The 22901-nt window shown below is 42.3% G+C and overlaps 1 protein-coding gene and 1 long non-coding RNA gene across 7 annotated transcripts in view; one reads left to right on the forward strand and one right to left on the reverse strand.

Annotated features, from left to right (window-relative positions):
• The window catches only part of LOC128352848 (enoyl-CoA hydratase EchA19-like), a 62720-nt gene that overhangs the window by 30207 nt on the left and 9612 nt on the right, over positions 1 to 22901 (forward strand). For all 6 annotated transcript variants that reach the window (XM_053313342.1, XM_053313338.1, XM_053313337.1 and 3 more), the window contains 3 exons: positions 823 to 920; positions 8647 to 8791; positions 13526 to 13675. In XM_053313342.1, coding sequence (XP_053169317.1) covers positions 823 to 920; positions 8647 to 8791; positions 13526 to 13675 — 393 coding nt within the window. The remainder of the gene's footprint in view (positions 1 to 822; positions 921 to 8646; positions 8792 to 13525; positions 13676 to 22901) is intronic.
• On the reverse strand, positions 769 to 22112 carry LOC128352849 (uncharacterized). The gene is made up of 4 exons (XR_008320656.1): positions 21739 to 22112; positions 20054 to 20117; positions 12298 to 12442; positions 769 to 1003 (listed from the first exon to the last, which is right to left on the reverse strand). It is a non-coding gene; the product is annotated as an uncharacterized LOC128352849 (long non-coding RNA).

Raw genomic sequence — 22901 nt, forward strand, 5'->3', positions numbered from 1 at the left:
GGGACTGGGCCTTCTCTGTGGCTGCCCCAGGGCTTTGGAACACCCTCCCAGCTGAAATAAGAGCATCTCCTTCTCTGTTTGCTTTTAGGAGGACCCTGAAGTTGTATCTGTTTTCTCAGGCTTTTAAATGAAATTTAAAATTTATATTTTAACGTGTTTTTATCTACTGTGATTTTTATCTGTTTTTATGAATTTTAAATGTTTTTATATTACGTTTTAATTTGTACACTGCCTAGAGATTTCTATACTAGGTAGTATAGAAATGCAATGAATGAATGAATGAAAGAACTGGACCAGCAAAAGATATTTGGATGACTGGAAATAGTTGGCCAGGAAACCATGTGGTGTATGTCCTTTTGCTCTAGTTTTGTATATCACTTTGAGGACCCACTGAGCTGAAAACAATAACTAAGTAGTAGTATGCATAAGTACATTGCCTTATTGGATTAGACCATGATCCACCTAGTCTGGCATCCTGTTTCCAGCCAGATGTCTCTGGGAGCTCAAAACAGGGCATGGTGGCAATAGTTATCCCCCGCCTCCCCATTCTTCACCCCCAGCTCCTGATAATTGAAGGTTTACTGCCTTGGTACGTTGATATATTCCATTTAGCTGTTAGCTCTGTCAGTGGCCATTGGTCATATCTTTCATAAATGATCTTTTGGATTTAGATGTGCGGAGCAGAGCTTCTGACTGAAAGAACACAGCCTCAACTTTAAGTATAATGGCTCAGATCTTAACCAAAGAAAGAGGCAAAGCTGACACAAACACTTCTTTATTGTTCCATAATCTAGCTTTTTCTTTTTTTGTGGTGTTTTGTAGGAGGCAACTTCTGTGCTGGTTATGATTTGAAGGAGCTGGCCAACAATTCAGCCTCAATAAAATTGGAACAAGATGTCACCAAAGGTCCTGGTTTCTTGGTATGTTCTTGGAAACTGTCTGGAAGGAAATCCTGACAATTCTGTGAAACTGAAGTCCATTTCCATGGCTGTGTTGCATGTTGCTAAGGAAACCAGAAACACATTTCAGTTAAGTTAGTAATGTAAAAAAAAAAGTGGGGGGAGGGAGAGGGGAGGAATCGTCCCTTCTCTGAATGTAACTAAAACCAAATGGGATTGTTTTCCCAAAGGAAAAGTTATATGTCCACTCCCAGTAAATTTGGAAATAATGCACACTATGTTTATAGGAATATGAACTACATGGTTGTGTTTGCAGGGTCACTTGTAGTGCAGATGAATTAACAGTTCCATTACACACAGAGAGTGGAAGGGCAGAGAAGATCCTTTATGGTTGTTCTTGTGTCTCCCACCACCAATCCTTTTTTAAGGATGAAACAAATTCATGGAGGATCGATCTATCAGTGACTAGTAGAGATGATAGCTAAATTGAACTTCCATATTCAGAGGCAATATACCTCTGCATGCCAGATGCTGGGGACTGTTTATTTATTTATTTAGCATATTTTTATACCGCCCTAACCCAAGGTCTCAATTAAAGAGATTATGATGCCTTCATGCCTTGCTTGTGAGCATCTGGATGTCTCCTAACTTTAATATTATTATTATCCAGTTCTCACCAAAAAGTGATTACAAGTCATCTTGTTGCTGAAATCTGCTCATATGTAGGTGGCTACATATGAGCAGGCTTGAAATTCCTATTTGGCCATGCCCCCCCTCCCCCCCACAGGCAGCAGCCGGCAGTAATCTGAGCCGAAACAACTGTGATTTTGAAAAATCTCAAAGGTACAAGTGGTGTATCACACAACAAAAAGCACACCGGTGGGGGTGGGGGTGGAATTATGCATGTACCTACAGAAAAGAAGTGATGGAAAGCTTGGGTAGATGCAGTGAGAAGAGAAAAAGTGTCCAGTGAGAAATCTGCCTTTGTGTGTCAGGTCCATTTCAATGTTAGTACAAATAAATCCCCTGCTAACTTGGCAAAGAGGCATCTTTTAATGTGGCGATTCTCTTTATTTAGCAGGGGGAGAGTAACTGGCCCTATCTACCCCTAGCACAGTACCTCCAGTGACTGTTGCTGGTGTCTATCTTCTGTTTTGTTTTTGTTTTTAGATTGTGAGCCCTTTGGGGACAGGGCTCCATCTTATTTATTTGTTGTTTCTCTGTGTAAACCGCCCTGAGCCATTTTTGGAAGGGCGGTTTAGAAATCAAATAAATAATAATAATGAATTAAAAAATAACAACAACAACAAAAATTATAAAATGTTTGTTATCCTCCAATATTGTATTTTTGTTTATATTTTAATTAGGTTTTTTTCCTGCCTGCTTTTTTAAAAAAGGGAGCAACTGTGAAGAGAAGGGTGGGAGGATGAACAGTTTATTAGGAGTGGAGATGAGGGGAGCGAAGACCACAAGGTTAGTATTAGAGCTAGTTTTATAAATCAAATAATCTCCTCCCCCCCGCTGCAACTGTCCTATTATATGGCATGCCAGTATAAGGGGAAATTATTATTATTTCTCTGCCTTTTTAAAAAACAGAGTGGGGGATAACTTTCTGGAGGGTGAACAGTGCCTGTTTCTTGCTCTTTCTGTTTCTTGCCTTTTCCCCTAGTAACAGCTGAGAAGAATCTCTGTCTGGGATGATGTAGTTTGCCACTCCACACACCCCACACCCCGGAAAGAAAAATATTTTGAAAATAAAGGGCAGCCATTATTACATTGGAATCATTTAGCTCATGTCTCTGAGATAGATTGGGCCTGTTCTATCACATAGGCCTCAAATGTTTAGCAGTATTAGGGTTGCTGCTTCTATATGACAGTAGCCTCTTCCTTGAATTTATTTCATGTTACCATCCTTCTGTGGTAGGTAAACTTGCACCCATTGGATGTCTGCCTGCCATGCTTAAAAGTCCTTGGCTTCCCTTACAAGGAACTTAGCAGCCCCTTCTGCTTATGAAGTACAAGGCTGGAGGGTTGTAAAAGCCAAATAGGAGCACTGAGGTCCACCAGTTCTGAGGTAAAATAAAGGAAGAGGCCACTGTCACAATTTGGGAGCCAAGTCCTATGTGATTGAGCCTATTTCCCTATTTACCTCAGAGATATGAGTTAAATCATTCAAGTGCAATAATGGTTGCCCTTGGTTTTTTTTAGAGATTTCTCATTCCTTGGGGCAGATTTCACCTGGCAGAAACAGAAGACCTTGTGGTCTTCACTCCCCTCATCTCCACTCCAACTGTAATCTTCATTGGCAGCGAAGACATTTGCAATATTGCAGGAATCTACAAATGGCAGGTTTCTTGAATTTCATTTTACAAATTGTTTCCCAGTCATTTTCAATAATCAGTGTAAGACAAATACACCCGAGTCAGTCCTCCCACATATATCAGAAGGCTGCAGGTTGGACAGCATTGATGTCATCATCACCTCAGCCAACAGGAGAGCATTTTTGCTCTGCCAGGGAAATGTGAATCTTTACACAGGGTTTTCAAACAAACTACTTCATGTAGGATGAAAAAAATCACAACACTACCTAATGGTGAGCTGCTTAATGGATTAATACTACTAAAAATGCTATATGAGATTTAGGAGACATCCCCATTCTAGACTTGACAAACCTTTGGACTGATTCAGCCATGGCTCCTTATTTTCTTATATCAGAGAAGTTGAAAAAGAAGCTAGAAGAGATGCCATGAAACATAGATTTCTGTTCCTTTTTAAAATGTGTATTTTGTAGCCTGTCATTCATTGGTGGCCCAGTCATAATTACTTCAATATGATTCACTTTCCCCCACTACAAAAAAATTTGACCAGGGCCCTGAGCATTCAGCAAGCTGGCTGGGCGTTTTTCATGCAGCAGGCTTTGCCGTGAATTTACTGTGAGGCTTTGCTGCAAATTCAAAGTTGCCCCCAAAAACTGACGTGAAAAGTGGATTTTTTTACCCTCAATATAAATCAGGCTACAATCTAACACAATGAAAAACCCAAATTGTGTATGAAATGCTCCCTGATAGTTCGCAGGGATTTGTAGTAAATTTGGTCAATATGTGAAAGCACATCCTCCATTTCGGAGGAGATGGGAAGGAAAAGTCCTGTGTGAAAAATGCCCAGGTGCTGTTGGCACACTTTAAGGCAGGGTTTTGTGAGTTTTATGCTAAATAAATCAAAATTCTACACTAGATCAGCCCAAATTATGTGCTCAGAAAAGCTGACTTCTGCAGCATGATATACATTATGCCAATTAAATTGACTTGCATATAGTGCTTATCTAGTATAATTTATTCTGCTTGCAGCAAATAGCAGCTTCAGATGCAAGTGACTGCTTTGGAGCAAGGTGATGATTTGGGGTCAGAAAATAGTGAGGGTGCAAAGGGTTAAAGCTGCTTTTTCACCCATGGTCTGGATTCTAACTGCCCCCTCCCCACTGCTGCTATTTTAAAGGGGGAAATATGCACATAGGAGTTGATGTGTTTTAACATCTGGTCTAGTTTGACCCTCATTAGAAGGCTACTTGTATCTATAACGAAATCTCTTTTATCAAAAGAACAGGGAAAAAGAGGTTAAAAACACCTCCAAAAAGTGTTTATTCCTTCAGACTTCATGAAAAAGAAAAAGAAATTGTGCTGACAACATTTTTTGAGAATCAAAGTTTAAAATAATAACCAGAATAGTATATTTGTGGTGTGTGTGTGTGGTGTGGGTGTGGGTGGGGGCACACTTTACAAAAGCATAATAAAAACATAACAAACCACAAGTAGAAGAATTAAAGCGGTAAAACCAGCAGCTAAAATGTTTAAAATTTTGAAAGATATAGGAAAATAAAATGCTTTGCCTGGCAGCAGAATATAACAAAGTGCCTTCTCCAGGAGACCGTTTTGTTGAAAAGTGGATATATAAGTATTCTAAGTAGCTTTTGTAAGCAAGAAGCCACCATCACTCTCTCTGCAATTGCCATTCACTTCACCTGAGTTCACCTTCAAAGACTGTCTTAGGGGCCAATTCAGATGAATGCTGGCCAGCACATGTGAGCAGGATGGAGTTGTGCTGAAAGTGTGCCCATCCTGATAGTGCTGCAGGCTGTCCTGATGCACTGTCATGGCATGCTTTAATTGCGTGAGAGGGGTGTTCATCTGAATTGTCCCTTTCTATACGAACTCCCAAACTCAGGATGTTGATCAACACCTCGATTAAAGGACACCTTGACAGTGTGGCGGGATGTCCTGCAGTAATGTCGTCTACTACTACTATTTATATACCACTTTTCAATTAAAGTTTATTCATTTTTATTTTTAAAAAAATATTTATACTCCACCCTTCCAGGACATTACTGCTCAGGGCGGCTAACAACATTTATAAAATACTTACAATATAAAATCAGACTAATAAAATATTCGTGCTGACAACATTTTTTGAGAATCAAAGTTTAAAATAATAAGCAGAAAAACACTGAGGGAGGGAGCATGGCGAAACTCTTCAGGGAGGGCATTCTAAAGCCAAAGGGCCACAACCGAAAAGGCCCCCTCTCTCTAATCCCTGCCAACCGGATCTCTGTTAGAGGCGGGGTCATGAGCAGGACCTGAGATGACGAGCGGAGGGCCCTGGCAGGTTCATATGTGCGAATGTGGTCCGACAGGTACCCCAGCCCCAAGCTGTGTAGGGCTTTAAAAGTGAAGACCAGCACCTTGAATCGAGCCCGGAAGTGGACTGGTAACCAATGTAGAGGCGGGGTCATGAGCAGGACCTGAGATGATGAGCGGAAGGCCCTGGCAGGTTGATATGTGCGTATGTGGTCCGACAGGTACCCCAGCCCCAAGCCGTGTAGGGCTTTAAAGGTGAAGCCCAGCACCTTGAATCAAGCCTGGAAGTGGACTGGTAACCAGTGAAGTTGCCACAGGATGAGTCTGATCCTCGTGAAGCGACTTGCACCCACGAGCATAGCAGCATTCTGAACCAGCTGAAGCTTCCGAACCATCTTCAAGAGCAGCCCCATGTAGAGCGCATTGCAGTAGTCAAATCTGGATGTTACCAAAGCATGAGTGACTGAGGACAGGTCCGACTTCTTCAAGTAGGGTCACAGCTGGTGTACCAGCCATAGCGGGTAAAAAGTGCTTCTGCACACTGCCTCTACCTGTGCCTCCAAGGACAGCATTTGGTTGAGAAGCACCCCCAAGCTGCAGACTTAGTCTTTCAGAGGGAGTGTGACCCTGTCCAAGACCAGATTTACTTCACTACTCGGATAATCAGTTTTACCAACCCAGAGCACTTCCGTCTTATCTGGATTTTCAGTTTGTTTGCCCCCATCCAGTCCAGAACATCCTCCAAGCCATGGCTCAGAGCATCCACTGCCTCTCTGGTGTCTGCTGGGTGTCATCAGCATACTGAGAGCTGGGTGTCATCAGCATACTTACGTCACCGCCTCCCACACCTACGGATGACTTCTCCCAGAGGTTCCATGTAGATGTTAAACAGCATGGGGTACAGAATAGATCTCTGTGGCACCCAATAGGTTAAAGGCCAAGTGGTGGAACAGGCACCCCCCACTTCTGAGTACAACTCTCAAGGTAGAAGCAGAGCCACTGTATAACCGGGCCTCCAAGTCAGAGAGACGTCCCAGAAGGATACCATGGTCGATAGTACTGAAAGCGGCTGAGAGGTCTAGGAAAGTTCTCAAAGTGGTTTACAAAGAACAACAACAATATAAGAAGATAAAATAATAAGATGTCAGGATGGGCATGTTCTAGGCACGTCCTTTTCCTCATCATGTGCTCCTGTGGATGATTGTCCAAATCAGCCCTTAAGTCAGTTTGATGTGAGAGCATCAGGTGCTCACATCCTGAGTCATATAGCATTTTAAAGGTTAGCACCAGCACTTTGAATTATCTTCAGAAACTAGCTTAACCCACACAGAGCATCTGCATGCTAGTAGTTGATTGCTCCCTTCACCCCCTGCCACAGCCCCCCTCACCTCAGCCCCCCTCATCTCTCCCGGACCCATCCCTTGCCTGCCTGCCTCCCTCTGCCAATGGCCATGGTAGCCCCAAACAGCAGCAGTGGTTGACTGGGCCCTTCCTTGCTGCCAATAGGTGCCACCATTGCTGCTCGTTCCCCTCAGGCTGCTGACAGGCTTGGGCCCACCCCTCACCCACCCATCTCTCTCTCCCCCCCTTCTTTTTCTCTCCTTCTCTCTCCTCCACTCGCTCTTCCCCTCTGTCTTTCTTCCCCTCCCCCCTCCCCCTTCCTGAGTTAACAGATCTTGTCTGTCTGTCTATCTAGATTTCTCTCCTCTACAATCAAGAACATCTTCCGATCAGTAACAGTTGCATTCCAACTGACCTTAACCATCACAAGCTCCTCCTCCCTATCTGCATATCCACTGCCCAATCACCACAGTGCTTCTGAGCGTGAACGCTCATGAGAGCTGCCACACATGGGATTAGCCTTAGAGAATTTTCTATATATTATTCATTATTATCTTGTTTACACAGTCAGACAGGTGTTATTGACTGGTTTGTTTTATCCAGACATCAAGTCCTTCCCAAGGACCTGGGATGGCTGAATCTTATTGTCAATGTTGTTGCTGTTGTTATAGATATCGTCGCAGAATATAGGCTGTTCCCAGTAAAGTTGCTTTTTGTAACTGGCTGATGGTGATTTCTGTGGCCCCTGTGTTGTTGAGGTGCTCTTCAAGGTCTTTTGGAAATGCACCCAGGGCGCCAATTACCACTGGGATTATTTTGGTCTTCTTCTGCCACAGCCTTTCAATTTCAATTTGTAGATCTTTGTATTTTGTGATTTTTTCTATTTCTTTTTCTTCTATTCTGCTATCCCCTGGTATTGCTATGTCGATTATTTTAGCTTGTTTTTCTTTCTTCTCGACTACAGTTATATCTGGTGTTTTGTGTGGCAGATGTTTGTCTGTTTGTAGTCGGAAGTCCCTTCTTATTATTTCTTGTTTACCCAGTCAGACAGGTGTTATTGACTGGTTTGTTTTATCCAGACATCGAGTCCTTCCAAGGACCTGGGATGGCTGAATTTTATTGTCAATTGTTATAGATATCGTCGCAGAATATAGGCTGTTCCTAGTAAAGCTGCTTTTTGTAATTGGCTGATGGCTTTTTGTAATTGGCTGATTGGCTGTAATTATTAGTTATTGTTATTGTTGTTGTTGTTGTTTGTTATTTCGATTTTTATACCACCCTTCCAAAAATGGCTTAGGGCGGTTTACACAGAGAAATAACAAACAAATAAGATGGAACTCTGTCCCCAAAGGGCTCACATTCTAAAGAGAAACGTAAGATAGACACCAGCAAGAGTCACTGGAAGTACTGTGCTGGGGGTGGATAGGGCCAGTTACTCTCCCCCTGCTATATAAAGAGAATCACCACGTTAAAACGTGCCTCTTTGCCCAGTTAGCAGGGGTTGACACTGGTGGATTGAGACTGGTGAGATTTATTACTTGGTCCAAGTAATTCAATCTACAGCTGCTATTACTAACTGTAGTTTTCAGACAGTCTCCAAAGGCAGCCTCACCTACAATGTATTCTAGTAGTTAGCTAGAACATGGAGAACTGTAGCCAGACTGATGCTGTCCAGGAGAAGTTGCAGCTGGTGCACCAATCTCAGCTGGTAAAATGAGTTCCCCATGTGTGTTCTGTATGCAGATATAGGTTCACATATATTCTAATTGATATAGGGTCCTTCACGGATGAAATTTTCCAAGCCAGTGATTGCTGCAGTGAGTGGATACGCAGTGGCAGGAGGACTTGAGCTGTCCCTCTTGGCTGATCTTCGCGTTGTGGAAGAAAGTGCTGTTTTCGGAGTGTTCTGCAGACGCTTTGGTATGTTCCATTATCTATGTGTTTGTATCAATTTTGTTTTTGAATAATGGAAGTATGTTAGTTGATCTTGCATCGGTTTCATTTCTGCCAAGTGGAAATGCAGGTATGCTGCATCTTTATAAGCATAATACACAGGAACCCCACCACACTTAGGGAATCATTTACACATGTAGCTCAGTTTTGAGATGTCTCTAATCAACAGAGAAACAAAGATAACACTTGGCATCATACCACAATGACTCCTGTTGCTCCAGGGTGGTTAATACCTGCAATTGGTACAAGGGCTGCTTCAGCCTTTTAAAAGAACAAAAGAATACTTGTACAGTTATTCCTTGTCAAACGTGAATTTCCCAATCATTCCCAATCAATCCCAGTAACTGCAACTGGGAAATTGTGGCAGGTCTTGCCAATTGCCTTGAGAAGCCCATAATGCTGGGGAAAATTGAAGGAAAGAAGAGGACGACCAGCAGCAAGGTGGATGGACTCGATTATGACAGCAATGAATGCATCACTGAGAGAACTTAAATGCCAAGTTAAAGACAGATCATCCTGGAGAGAATCTATCTATGTGGTCGCTAAGAGTCGACACCGACTTAAAGGCACTTAATCATTCAATTAGGAAGTTGTTAGATATTATATATTTTGTAAAACTAACACACTTTCACTATCAATATGTTCATTAGATATATTTAAAGCTTTTGATTGTTTGGAGGGATCTTTTTTAAAACAAGTTTTGCAGAAATTTAAATTTGGTCCTCGGTTTTCTAATGATTGATTGGATTTATAGTTTAACAAAAGCTCGGATAAGAATTAATAATTATGAATTGATTGATTATAATTTCTAGAGGCACTAAACAGGGCTGTCCTTTATCTCCTTTGTTGTTTAACCTGGCTATGGAGGCATTGACTATTGCGTTGCATACTAATAATCAAATTTATGGGATAAAAATAGGGGATAAGAATTATTTATTAAATCTGTTTGTGGATGATATGATTTCAACTCTTTCAAATTCTGCATGTTCAACTAAATATATTAAGGAGGATTTACAAGATTTTGCAGAGGTATCAGGATTAACAGTTAACTTTCAAAAATCTCAATTAATGTTTTTTCAAATCCCCCCTATAATCAGAAAGAGGTATCTAATATTTCGGGAATACTGGTTGTCTTTCACTCTTTCAGATATTTAGGTGTTAATGTTACTAAAAAAATAAATAAATTATTTAATAATAACTTTATCCCAGTCTGGAAAAAATTAAGTAAAGAGATGAAATGTTTGGGGGGCGGGGGGGGGAAACATATTACTATATTAGGATGGATTGCAGCTGTAAAAATGATGGTTCTTTCAAGGTTTAATTTTTTTATTTCAATGTCTCTCAGTGGGACTTCCTGATAGAATATTATCACTATGGCAGAGGAAAATTGAAAAAAATTGTTTTAGTTCTAAGAAACTGAGGATTAATAGAATGATTGTGTATAGGCCACAGAAGCAGGGAGGATGGGGAATTCCTAATTTAAGATCATTATATCAAGCTGCACACATATGACTTCATTTATATTAGAAGATTCTACTAAACAGTGGGTCCAAATAGAGAATGTACAAGAGACGGGTGCTTTTTAAGATAAGTTCTTTTTTATTCATCCCCCCCCCCCAAATAACCAAAATTAACCATTTATTTACTAAAGCTCTGTTGAAGATATGGAAGAAAAGATATAAGGATAGGGACTGTCTCCCCATGAACACCTTTAAAGACACATTTTTAACCTTGGTAATAGATATGTTTGGTTCAGTTGGACTTATTGAGGAAATATGGGTTATATAGATTCAAAGGGTTTTTTTAATGGGGAGGGGTTGTGTAATAAGGAACAGATTGAGCATCAGATTGGTTATCAATTACCATGGTTATTTTGGTTTCAAATTAAATCTATTTTGAGTAATAAAAAGATAGTAAATTCAGTAACCTGATCACTTACGTGTTTTGATAACCTGATCACTTATCAGGATCAGCCAAAAGGGATAGTTTCCATAATTTACATATTATTGTTATAAATGGAAATAAGGGACACCCCCCGCCCAAGAGTTTTGAAGGATATTTGGGAAATGGATTTGAGAAGTTCCATAGAAGAGAGTAAATGGCAATCATTATGGAAATCTGGGGGATTTTTGTCAGCCTCTATACAAGAGTTACAATGGAAGATTTTACATCATTAGCATTTAACTCCAGTAAAATTAGCATATATTTCTCATAATTACTCTACTCAGTATTGGAGGGATAAAAGTTAAAAAATAAGGAACTTGTAATCTTTTTAATTTTAGCAGTGAAAACAATAATTGTCCAACAGTGGAAATATTTGGATCAGGTAACAATTGAGAAGTGGTATAATAAGGTGTAGTCAGTTGTGATGCTAGAAAAGATCACCAATAAGATTAGATTAATGAAGGCTGTGAGAGTAGAATCGCTACCGTATTTGGGCAGATTATATTTATCATATTAATAGTACTAGATTTGATTCTGGATTCTCTTGATATATATGGAAAATATGATTGCTAAATGCATTGTATTACTATGTGAAATTGTTCTATGTTACTATGTAGATACTGTTCTAATAAAAAACTAAAAAAAAAAAAAGACTTGTCGCTCTGGATGGAAACTATCCAAAATGGGCGGAAGAGATATATTTTATATTAGGAAATATAAAAGAGAAAACTCTTATGCTAATTATGTGTGCTAGACTTCGGCAGAGTAAAGGTAAAGTGTGTTGTCGAGTTGGTGTTGACTCCTGGTGACCACAGAGCCCTGTGGTTGTCTTTGGTAGAAAACAGGAGATTGTCATCTCCCGCACAGTATAAGATGATACCTTTCAGCATCTTCCTATATTGCTGCTGCCCGATATAGGTGTTTCCCATATTCTGGGAAACATACCAGTGGGGATTCGAACCAGTAACCTCTGGCTTGCTAGTCAAGTCATTTCCCTGCATTGCCATTCTGTTTGTGCAGAGTGGTGCAGCTACTTTAACAAATATGTAAATTGTTTACATATATGTGTGGTTCAGTGGAGAGAAAGCAACGCTATTTCACTTTCAGAATAAGATGTGTTAACTTGTTTCCCCCTCCCCTCACAGCATGGTTATTTAAGAGAACATCTTTGCTATGAACCACACCACCCACTGAGATCATCAGGAGAGGTTCGTCTGCAGTTGCCACAGGCTCATCTGGTGGCTGCTCAGGGACGGGCCTTCTCCATTGCTGCCACGAGGCTTTGGAACGTGCTCCCTGCTGAAATAAGAGCCTCCCCATCTCTTACAACTTTTAAAAAGGCAGTCAGGACACATTTGTTCAACCAGACTTTTAATTAGATACTGTTTTAATAGTTTGATTTTTTGAATTGTTGTGTGTTAACCTTTTTAAGTGTGTGTGTGTGTGTGTGTACTGTTTTGTTGTAAACTGCCCAGAGACTTGCACTTTGGGCAGTATACTAATATGTCAAATAAATAAATAAATCTAACCTTCTCACTGTATTTTTCTGTGGCCAAAATTGGCTGAGGCAGGGTCTTCCTGGGATTTATTTCATGTCTTATCCAGTGATCGCTTGACAAAAGCATAGTAAGTAGGTAGATGCTTTTACTGTTCCAACCGTGGTTCATTACAAAACTAGCAAAGGACAAATATATATGTTCACAATACAACAAATAGATTCTACATTTTAAAAGGAAAAAAAACCCATAATCAATTGTTATGCTTGCTAACAAGAAGCCAGGTTAAAAAGTTTGCTCTGCTTATTGGCAGCTGAGGCAAAGCCTGCCACCCTCAACAGAATCGCTTTATCATGAAAGGCCAGTAAAAAGGCAATCTTTTTGCAGTTCAGACCAGCAGGCTTTCTTCCCTAAAAGGGAACCTGAGGATTTTAAATGGGCTGTTGAGCAAATGGAACAGTGAAAGAAATGGCAACGGACATCCTTGGCAAGAGCCACTGTCAAAGGTCAGAGATGGGAATCATACGGTACTTGCTTGCAACAGCCATCTAAAACTGCAGATGGCATTGCTGCATTCTTAGTCTGGTCAATGCATTTCTGAGAGTTGGGCTAGAAATATTATTCACATTCAAATTTGTGTTTTATCATAGCATATCAAGGAGCAAGTTTGTTACTAGAAACAGCATGTAAATCAACTTGATTTACATTGTGCAGCCTAGATCTAAACATTTGTTTTGCAGTCAGAGGGGTCAGGGAGAGAAAATACTCCAGGGAAAAACCAAGAAGAATTTGGTGAACAAACCTTTGAAGCTGTGTTGGATATTCTGTCTCACATTTGTTCCAAAAGACACAGTTTAGATAACCTAGTATTTGGAAATGACATCACCTTCGTCCAAAAAGTGAATGTGCTGATAGTGATGTTTGATTTAACAAGCAGTATACCAGTTTCAGATCATAAGAAGGGAACAGGCTTACCTTTGGGTACTTTAAGGATTGTTCTCAGCAATTTATTTTGGAAGAATTCCACATCAAAAGGAGCTAGTAGACTCCCGATCTCAACTCCATAGGTTAAATATGGGGTTGACAAATGCATCATGAGGATGGTGAATGAATATTATTCCTGCTGTATACCACACACAACACTGTAATATTGAACTATGTATAACATTTCAGTGACTTTTAACATTGCTTTTTTGCTTCTAACAGGGCTAATGATTAAGTATTTTATGGTGCTTTTTGTTAACCTTTTTTGTCTGTTTAGGTGTTCCATTGATAGATGGTGGCACTGTAAGACTACCAAAGTTAATTGGACTCTCACGAGCACTGGATCTCATTCTCACTGGGAGGCCTGTTAGTGCACAGGAAGCATACCAATTTGGACTGGCCAACCGAATAGTCCCTAATGGCCAAGGTTAGTGCTCTTTCTGAACTTCATTCCATTTAGAAGGCAAAACTTTGATTTTGTTTAATTTAGAGTGAGTGTTTGACAACATGGAAATACATTTCTTCCAATAACAAGGGTGTGTCCCTTCATGAAAACACATTCCTACTGTTAACCTTTGACCACTGGGAGGGAACTACCTCTGTAAGGTAAATGTATACCACTGTTCTCTGGCCAGTCTCTGGAGGTTTCCTTGACAAGCAAAGAGGAAGACCCTCTGAAACAGGCTTTACCTCATTCTGAATTGGCATGAAAACTGGTTTTAAAGGGGAGTAGCAGCTGCTTTGATTCAACGTAAGTTGGTGTGACTGCTGTTCTCCTGACTTGTTAACAAAATGATGACAGCATGTACTCCATATCTGAATGCAAAACAGGCTTTGGAAATTGCGGGTGGGATGGGGGTGGGTTCATATTGTCCCAGAGTTTGTAAAGAGGAAATTAGCCTGGAGCCAACTAGCCATAACAAAAAGGTACAGATTCAGCTGTTTCTTTTTTAGGTTCTTTGGGTATATGTGTGTGTTTAAAATTAGATTATTTTGATCATGGAAGTGTAATGGGGGAAGAGGGAGATCATTTATAACACAGTAAGTTATTCAATCCTTGCTGAAGTTGCCGCCATTCTTCAAGTCCAAGAAGTGACTAACGTCTCCACAGACTTGCTGTCATGTACTGTGTGCACTCTGATATCCGGATTCCTTTTAAAATATGGCTGTTTTAGTTGGCATCAGGAGAAGTATCTTTTGAAACAAACATGAATAGAACCCTGTTTTGTTTACTCTAAGCTAGGGATGTCCTACTGGTAGCCCATGGGCCAGATACACCTTCCCCTCCCTCCCACCCAAATAAATTACCTGCCATCCTATCAGATCTTAATCGAGTTAGGGTAAAATGTTTGCTCATCATTTCACTTGTAAGGAAAAGGAGAAATGTTTAAGTATATGAAATAGACACATTCTGTACTTGACATGTTACATCTCTTCTGCTATTTGAGATAAAGGTTTTTAATTTTATTTTAAAGCACTTATGTGCTACCTTTCGTGCTCAGGCAGCTCCAGATAGCTTACAAAAATAAAAACTTAATAATCCAAAATGTATTTGTATGTAATGTCATGCCTCAGCACATGCAGTTTGTAACTAGGAAGCTCTTGTTGCTTAAAGGCAAAAATTTGCATGGGGCAAAATACGCTTCCTGGCCCACTGCTGGAGAATAGCATGGCTATTGAGGGAAAACCAGTTTTAACCATCCCTGGCCTAAGCCATAGAAACTCTGCCATGCTAGATTTCCTACTCTTGCTGGTTTGAACCATCTGAGTTTGTTGGGTGTTTATGAAACTGATTACTCCTTCCACATTCCTTCTTTATTTTTTTGTGCATCACAGAAAACTGAGACAGCTTTTGTGACCTTGGAGCTACATAGAAAAGAGTTAGTTCTTAGTGGCAGAAATGATGCAGTTCCTGAATATGACATAGGCCAGAGACAGAAAAAGAATTCCACCTCTATGTGATTCTTAAAAAACAAAAAAGTAGGGTACAAGTTGTACATAAGCAACTGTCTCTGTTTACCAGGAAGAGTTCCTATGTTCTAATACTTTTTGAAGATGTTTGGGATGGTTTAAAAAAAATGCTTTAATGTGTCTCCACATATTAGTTGCTATGCTTGAGTGCTCAGCTACCTCCCCAAGAAGTTAAAACTCTGAGGGTGTGTGTGTGGATGAGTCTAATGGACATGCATATAAAAGACTTGAATGCAAAAGTATCAAGCTTTGTACAGTCTGACATCCAGCATGCTGCAGCTGGGTTCAGAAGTTTATTTGAACTGTAGGAGAACACTGTAATAGGACATTTTTTTAAAGACCAGTTTTGCTTTTAAATCAAGTGGCCAGACCTAGGCTTTGGCTGTTTCTAAACTAAAAAGCCCCAGGTGTTGTAGTCCTGCCTTGTACGGAAGGTGCTCTAGGCCAGTGTTTCTCAACCTTTTTGGAGTCAAGGACCGCTAAATTCGTCATGCAGAGTTTCAAGGACCGCTACATTTTTTGTGTGCAGTTTCTAGTCCCAGACCAGCAGTTAGCAAAGGGGTTTCAAGTTTATTAGTACAGGCGTTCACAGGTATTCACCACTCAAATGTCCTGATGGGCCAAAACTGACCGTGACTTGGCCCATGGGGGCCGAGGTCAATTTTTAGGGTGCTGATTATTAAAATAACACTTAATCAATCAATTAAATCAAAGTGAAATTAATGAAAATGAATTTAATCAATATTTAACTTTTGAAGTTCTGGCTCAAAAGGGGGAGGGAGGAAAGGATGAGACATCATGGCTCCCTGGCACCTGAGATTTGTCCAGTCCAGATTTAACACTGCCATATTTTAAAAATAGGTTGCAACCTTACACTCCATTCTTCCAATTCTGTCTTTTCTTACTCTTCATCTATCTGTTTTGCATATAAACATGCAGGCAGGAACTTGTGTCAAGTTCCTGTATACATAATATCTTGCTTCTTAAATGCATAAAAATAGTAATTTAATATTGCTTTTAAAATAGTACTCTCTCTTACACACACACAGTACTCCCCCTCCAGCTTTCCTCCTCTCTTCATTTGGTAATCACTGCCCTTGCTCTCCTTAGCAAATGGGACAATGCATGTTTGCTACCATAAAACCAGCTTATCAACTTAATTGATAGGAAGCTTAAAACATGACATCTCATATCATACTGGAAGTCTGTAACCAAACATCATCCAAAAAACCTCCAAGGAGTACACTCAGAACTAAAACACTCATTACCGTGAAAAGGTAATGTTATGGTAATGAACATTACACATCAATATGGCATCCACATTAGGAAAGTAAACCACAGGGAATGGGGTGGGAGATTTATGCCTTCATACCACACATTCATATATATCCAGGTTTTTACAATTGTAATGATTTTTAGGCAGAGGATTAAGGGAGGGAGGGAGTACTATGTACTCACACATGAGTGGGAAGACTTTTAGTGGGTCTCTTCTTCATCCTTCTTTCCCTCCTCTCTCCTCTATCCACCATTTCATACCTTGCTACACCCAGTCCCCACTCCATCCCCTTTCTTGTGATCTCTTTTCCCCACTGTTTTTCTCAGTTCACACACATTGCACTAGTTCTCTCTCCTGCCTGCATGTTTGCTTTTAAAAATCCCAGTTTATGTTAGCTTCATCCCCTTTTTGGTAAGTCAGTAGCTTACCCTAGCCACCCCTTTCTTCATCTCCCTCATCCCCCCCCCCACATTTTATTTCTCAGTTCACACAGATTGTACTTGTTCTCTCCTGTATGCTTGCTTTTAAAAATCCCATTTTATTTGACCTTCATCCCCTTTTGTTGAGTCAGTACATGATCAGCCCGCCCCTCACCCCCACCCCTTTCATTCTTATCTTTCCCTTCTTTTTTCATTTGATCAGCACTGTTGCTTACTTTTGTGTTTTATCTTTTGCCTGTCTGCCTTCCTCTGTTCCTCCTCTGTAGTAGTTCAGAACAGAGTTTATGCATGCAGCACTCCAGCCAAGCCAAGCACTCCCTCTCACTCGCCCTGCTACCTGCCTCGTGTGTTTCACTGGCTGCATACCAGTGATGTCACTCGCTCTCGCTATCTCCTCTCATCAAAGAGACTGGAGAGATTAGCTGGGAGTGAGAAAAGGCTGTCTGGGACTCTGGAGGAAGACAGAGCCCTGCAGCGAAGACTGCCTGGTTAAAGATTAGCTCCAGGGAGCTAATCTCCAGGGTGTTAAAGGACTGGCATGCTTGAAAAGGAGGGGGTGTTAAAGGACTTGCACGGACCGGCACTCAACCCCCTGGGGACCGGCAGCGGTCCGGGGACTGGCGGTTGAGAAACTGCTCTAGGCCACTGATAATCTTGATTGCCCTCGGTTGTCTAAACACAAAAATGCCATGGTTGTAGGGCTATGTGTCATGTTGGGTCCAACTGACATGCTGTCTGTCGGGGAGTTATTGGAGGGCATTCTGCTTCAACAGGGAGCCTCCTGATAGTTGGAGCTGTTTGGAGACTTCCTTTTAAATTTATTCATAAATTATCTAGGAGTTGGGATAGGCAACGTGGCCAAATTTGCAGATTACACCAAATTATTTAGGGTAGTGAAATCTAAAAGAGATTGCAAGGAGCTCCAAAAGGATCTCTCCAAACTGGAGGAGTGGGTAAAAATGGCAAATGCGGTTCATTGTTAGCAAATATAAAGTGATGCATATTGGGGAAACTTCAAATATACACGGATGGGATCTGAGCTGTCAGTGACTGACCAGGAGAGGGATCTTGGGGTCATGCTGGACAGCTCATTGAAAGTGTCGACTCCGCTGTGAAAATGGCCAGTTCCATGCCTGGAACAATTAGGAAGGGGCTTGAAAATAAAACTGCTAATATTATAATGCCCTTATACAAAATGATGGTGCAGCCACATTTGGAGTACTGCGTACAGTTCTGGCCATCATATCTTAAGAAGGACCTTGTAGAACTGGAAAAGGTGCAAAATAGGACAATCAAGATGATCAGCAGCCTAGAACACCTTCCTTTACAAGGCTACAATTTAGAAAAAAAGACGACTGAGTGGGAACATGATAGAAGTCTATAAAATCATTCATAGTGTGGAAAAAGTTGATAGAGAGAGAATTTTCTTGCATAACACTAGAACCAGGGTCATCCCATGAAACTGGTTGCCAAGGAAAGGAAGTACTTTTTCACACAACACAGAATTAACCTATATAATTCTCTGCCACAAGATGTGGTGACACCTAACAGCCTGGATGGCTTTAAGAGGGGTTTAGATAAATTCATGGAGGACAGGTCTATCAGTGGCTGCTAGTTTGAGGGCTATAGGCCACCTCCAGCCTCAGAGGCAAGATGCCTCTAAATACCAGTTGCAGGGGAGTAACAGCAGGAGAGGGGGCATGCCCTCAGCTCTTGCCTGTGGGCTTCTCAGAGGCATCTGGTTGGCCACTGTGTGAAAGAGGAAGCTGGACTAGATAGGCCTTGGGCCTGATCCAGGAAGGCTATTCTTAAGTTCCTGTTGTTGGATCTCAAGAGCTCTGCAATATGTCTGTTGGATCCCTAACATTGCTGCCCTCTGCTCCTCCTTTACCTTTTGGCTTCCAGCCTCAAAACCCCCCTACCAATCCCAGAAGCACCTATGCTATACAAGTCCTACAGGAGAATTTTTTTTTAAAAAAGAAAGACCCCTTTAGATTGAAGCCATGGAAGCAGACTCCCTGTGTTTCTGTCTTACCTCTGGAGCAAAGATCAAGCAATATGCAGTCTACCTTCTGTCCCAATCTGTTGGAGGAGGAGGAGGAGGCAGAGGTGTAACTAGGGAAAACGGCGCCCGGGGCAAGCACTGAAATTGCGCCCCCCCACCGCCGCCCCAGCATACATCTGACTGACACGTTTCAGCGAAAATTACCAAGTCACTTTAGTTTAATATTGATATATTATTATTCTTTTGAAAACTTAGCCTACAGAACTGTTGCCACTCAGCTTTCCTTGTGGAGCAGGATCAACCACTGTTTTTTCAGGAGAAAGAGGGGGGCAGAGGCGTATCTAGGGAAAACAGCGCCTAGGGCAAGCACTGAAATTGCACCCCCACCCCACCCCCCAAATATCTGACACCCATCTTTCAGATAACTGGAGGGAGAGAAAGCGGAATAGATGCTTTCAGGCGGCGGGGGGTAATTTACTGGAATGATAGTGATGGTTTTCAAAGTGGGCAATGAGCTTTCCTGAGAAAATGCAAACAGCTACTTGGAGAGACAAACCCCCTTTGCCTCAGCTATGGACAATTGGTATTACTTTGAGTGTTGCATTTATAATCCGTACAGCAGACTTGTAAATAACCACTCGTCAGCTGTGGCAAGTAAGACGTGCATTCAGATGATCAGGCAGGGAATTTCTAGTAAAATGGAACAGTTGGCATTCTAACCCCCCCCCCCACCTTGCCCCACTCTGTTTACAGACTGTATCAAAGACCTAAATGTAAACAAGACATAGGCTGGTGAATTTGGGCAGCAAGCAAGTAACAAAGTTTGTGAGCTAGTCACTTTTGTCAAGTAATTTGCAAGATTTTACACAGCATCAATAAGGTGCTAGGTGCTATTTCCCTTCACTTAGGAAAGCAGCAGCTGAAACCCATCATGTTTAAGGAAGTTCACTGTGGTAAAGTTAAGAGTATCACCATCACACCAGTCTAAGATGTGTTGTGACAGGAGCCTTGGTTGCTTTGGAATTTGGGAGTTGGTGAGGGAAGACCTCACCCAAGATTCAAATCTCTCTGCTCCTGACCTTGGGCTAGTCATGATCTCTCAGCATAACTTACCTCACAGGATCGTTGTGAAGATGAAATCAGAAAACCTTGGATATGCTGCTTGCCCTCTGAGCTCCTAGCAGGAAGGGTGGGATACCAAGGAGTAACAAATAAATAATGATTTTTTATAGAAACATTGCAAAATATGTCAGACTAGGACCAGGAAGACCCGAGTTCGAATCCCCATTCTACCATGAAACTCACTGGGTGACTCTGGGCCAGTCGTGTATCTCTCAACCTAACCTACCTCACCGGGTTGTTGTGAGGATACACATAACCATGTAAACCGCTCTGAGCTCCTCGGAGGAAAAGCAGGATACAAGTGTAAAAATAAATAATAATACATGTCCAAAAGAAAGGGTTTAAATTGCAATAAATAAATAAAACAATTCTTATTCTAAGTGAGGATTTTCCTATGGATTTTGTTGGAGGGACTCCCCCTCCCATAAAACCATGATTCTATATTCTACCTAACAGCGCTTCTGAAAAAGAGCCTTGATTTACAAGCGAAAAATGTATTCCTTGGACAAGGCAATGCATTATTTATGCAATATTTCACATCTTATCCTTTCCCTAGGCAGGCAGTTTTCTTAGGAAGGTAAGAAATACGACTGAAGCACCACTCCAGATATCCCTGGAGGAAACAAGCAATGGGGGGAGGAGGAAGAGAGAGAAAGAGAGAGAGCTACGAAATGACAGCTTTACACCTCAGAACTACACTGGCAAAAGCATCTCCGACTGCACAGGGCAGTCTTTAGCTAGATGCTTCAAAGACCAACCGGCTACAAGATGGTTTTGTTATAGCCACCATGCCCTGTCATTCACACTCCTCTCACCTCCAACACCCATCCACCCACGCCCTTAACTCATCTCGGAAAGAGACCTTGCTCTGCCACCTAAGAGAAGAAGAGAGAAACGGACGCGTAATAAAGCCAGCATCCTCCTCCTTCTGGCTCGTGTTGGCCCTGGGCGAAGGAGGCGGGGTAGGGAAAGCCCTCTGCTCATCACTGGCAGCAGGTCACCCTGACTTCCATGCCGAAGCTTGCCCGCTCCCGGCCAGAAGGCGAAAACTTCCAGGAAAGCTCTAATTGCTCCCTCCTGCCCAGCCAAAAGGGCTGGAGTCGAGCTTTCCTGGCTTCTGAGCCTGGATCGCCTCCTCAAGCTAGAACTGAAGTGCAGGAGAGCCTTTGCATGTGGTTACCACCCCCCCCCTTCTTTGCACTTCAGTTCCAGCTTGAGGAGGCGATCCAGGCTCAGAAGCCAGGAAAGCTCGACTCCACGAAAGGATCCTTCATCACGGCAGCCATGCTCTGCTAGTAGTCCGCGGTTTGCACACACGCACCAACAATCATCGAGGCACAAACTTTGCAAGGAGCCTGTCTCTGCTACCCGGCGAGAGACTTTCCCTCCTTTCGTTCGCCAGGCCGTCGTACTGGGGGGATCAGGACTGCCGGGGAGAAGCCAGCAGCATGCAGCATGGCAGGGGAAGATTGACAAGGGGGCTCCATAACTGCCAGGCACCAGTCTGCAGCGCTGCATTCCATTGCACACGTATGCACCCAAGCAGCAGCTCCTCCAGAAGAACTACCAGCTGCCTGCCTTAAGCAATTCTCTCCCAACAGAGAGTTCCCTTCCTGCCTGGGCTGAGTTCCCAGACACCTGAGTGCTTTGTGTGCAGCAGCAGTGGCGCCACTTACCTTGCTTGGAGTTTGGTGCAGCACTAATGACCTGCAAACTCTGCAGATCGACTCGGGTTGGTGCAGATCGGCTTGGAGTTTGGTGCAGCACTAATGACCTGCAAACTCTGCAGATTGGCGCCTCAGCAGCACAGCACTACCGGCATGCTCTTTTGCCCCAGTGGCTTGAGAAGCTGCAAAAGAATGAATTCTTGTGCAGCTCCTCCCATGGAGGAGCAGCCGCCGCCTGAGCCACCCGTTCTCTTCTCCCGCCAGAAAGGAACACCGGCTTCTTTCCAAAAGCTCGAGTCGAGGGTTGGTGGCGATCCACTCAGAATGTGGGTTCATCCAGCCCGCAGAGCCGCCCGGCGCCCTCCCTTTCCCCCGCTTCCTGCTGCTCGTGACCGCCGCCCGCCGGGCTTCTCTAGAGGCGGCTGGTGCGGACGGTTGGCTGCTCAGTCGGTCTGTGTGGCGGCGGCGGTGGCGGCAAAAAAAAAAAAAAATTGGCGGCAAAAAAAATTTTCCCCGGAAAATTTTCAGGGAGCAGCGGGGGGACTTTTTGGCGCCCCCTAGCAAGTGGCACCCGGGGCACGTGCCCCCCCTGCCCCCCTATCATTACACCCCTGGGAGGAGGAGAGGGTAGTGAGGGGTGGGTCTGACAGACATGACGGATCTCTGACACACATTGCAGATACTGTGTACAGGAGATGGAGAAAACCCTTCAGTATTGTGCAGGGTGTAGGAAGGGATGATGGCATAGTGTGACAAGTGTTTGAAAGTGTCCTTGTTTGCTTCTATGATATTTTAGAGGGCATGTCTAACTATCTGGAACAACATTTCAACCATAAGATTCAACCAATGCATCTGAGATAAGTGATAGAAAAACTTCTGTTTTGTTTCAAACCAATTTAAGCTGCTGCTACCTGTTTTTAATATCTTTACTCTTTGACCCACTTTCATCTCTCTACCTTTCTCTTCATTTGTCCCCTCACCTTTTCTCTGCTGATTCTCTGCTCTTGATTAACCTTCAGGTTTCTTCCTCTGTTTCTCATATCTATCCTCCGTTGACCTTTATCTGCAACTCTCCCTCCTTTAAATTGTTTAAAATACCACTGGAAAATATAGCTCTTCTCCCATACCTTTGACTCGTAATTTCTGCTTACCTCTCTTCTTTTTTCCCTTTG

The sequence above is a fragment of the Hemicordylus capensis genome, chromosome 4 (genome assembly GCF_027244095.1).
Source record: "Hemicordylus capensis ecotype Gifberg chromosome 4, rHemCap1.1.pri, whole genome shotgun sequence".
In the NCBI taxonomy this organism is placed as follows: Eukaryota; Metazoa; Chordata; class Lepidosauria; order Squamata; family Cordylidae; genus Hemicordylus; species Hemicordylus capensis.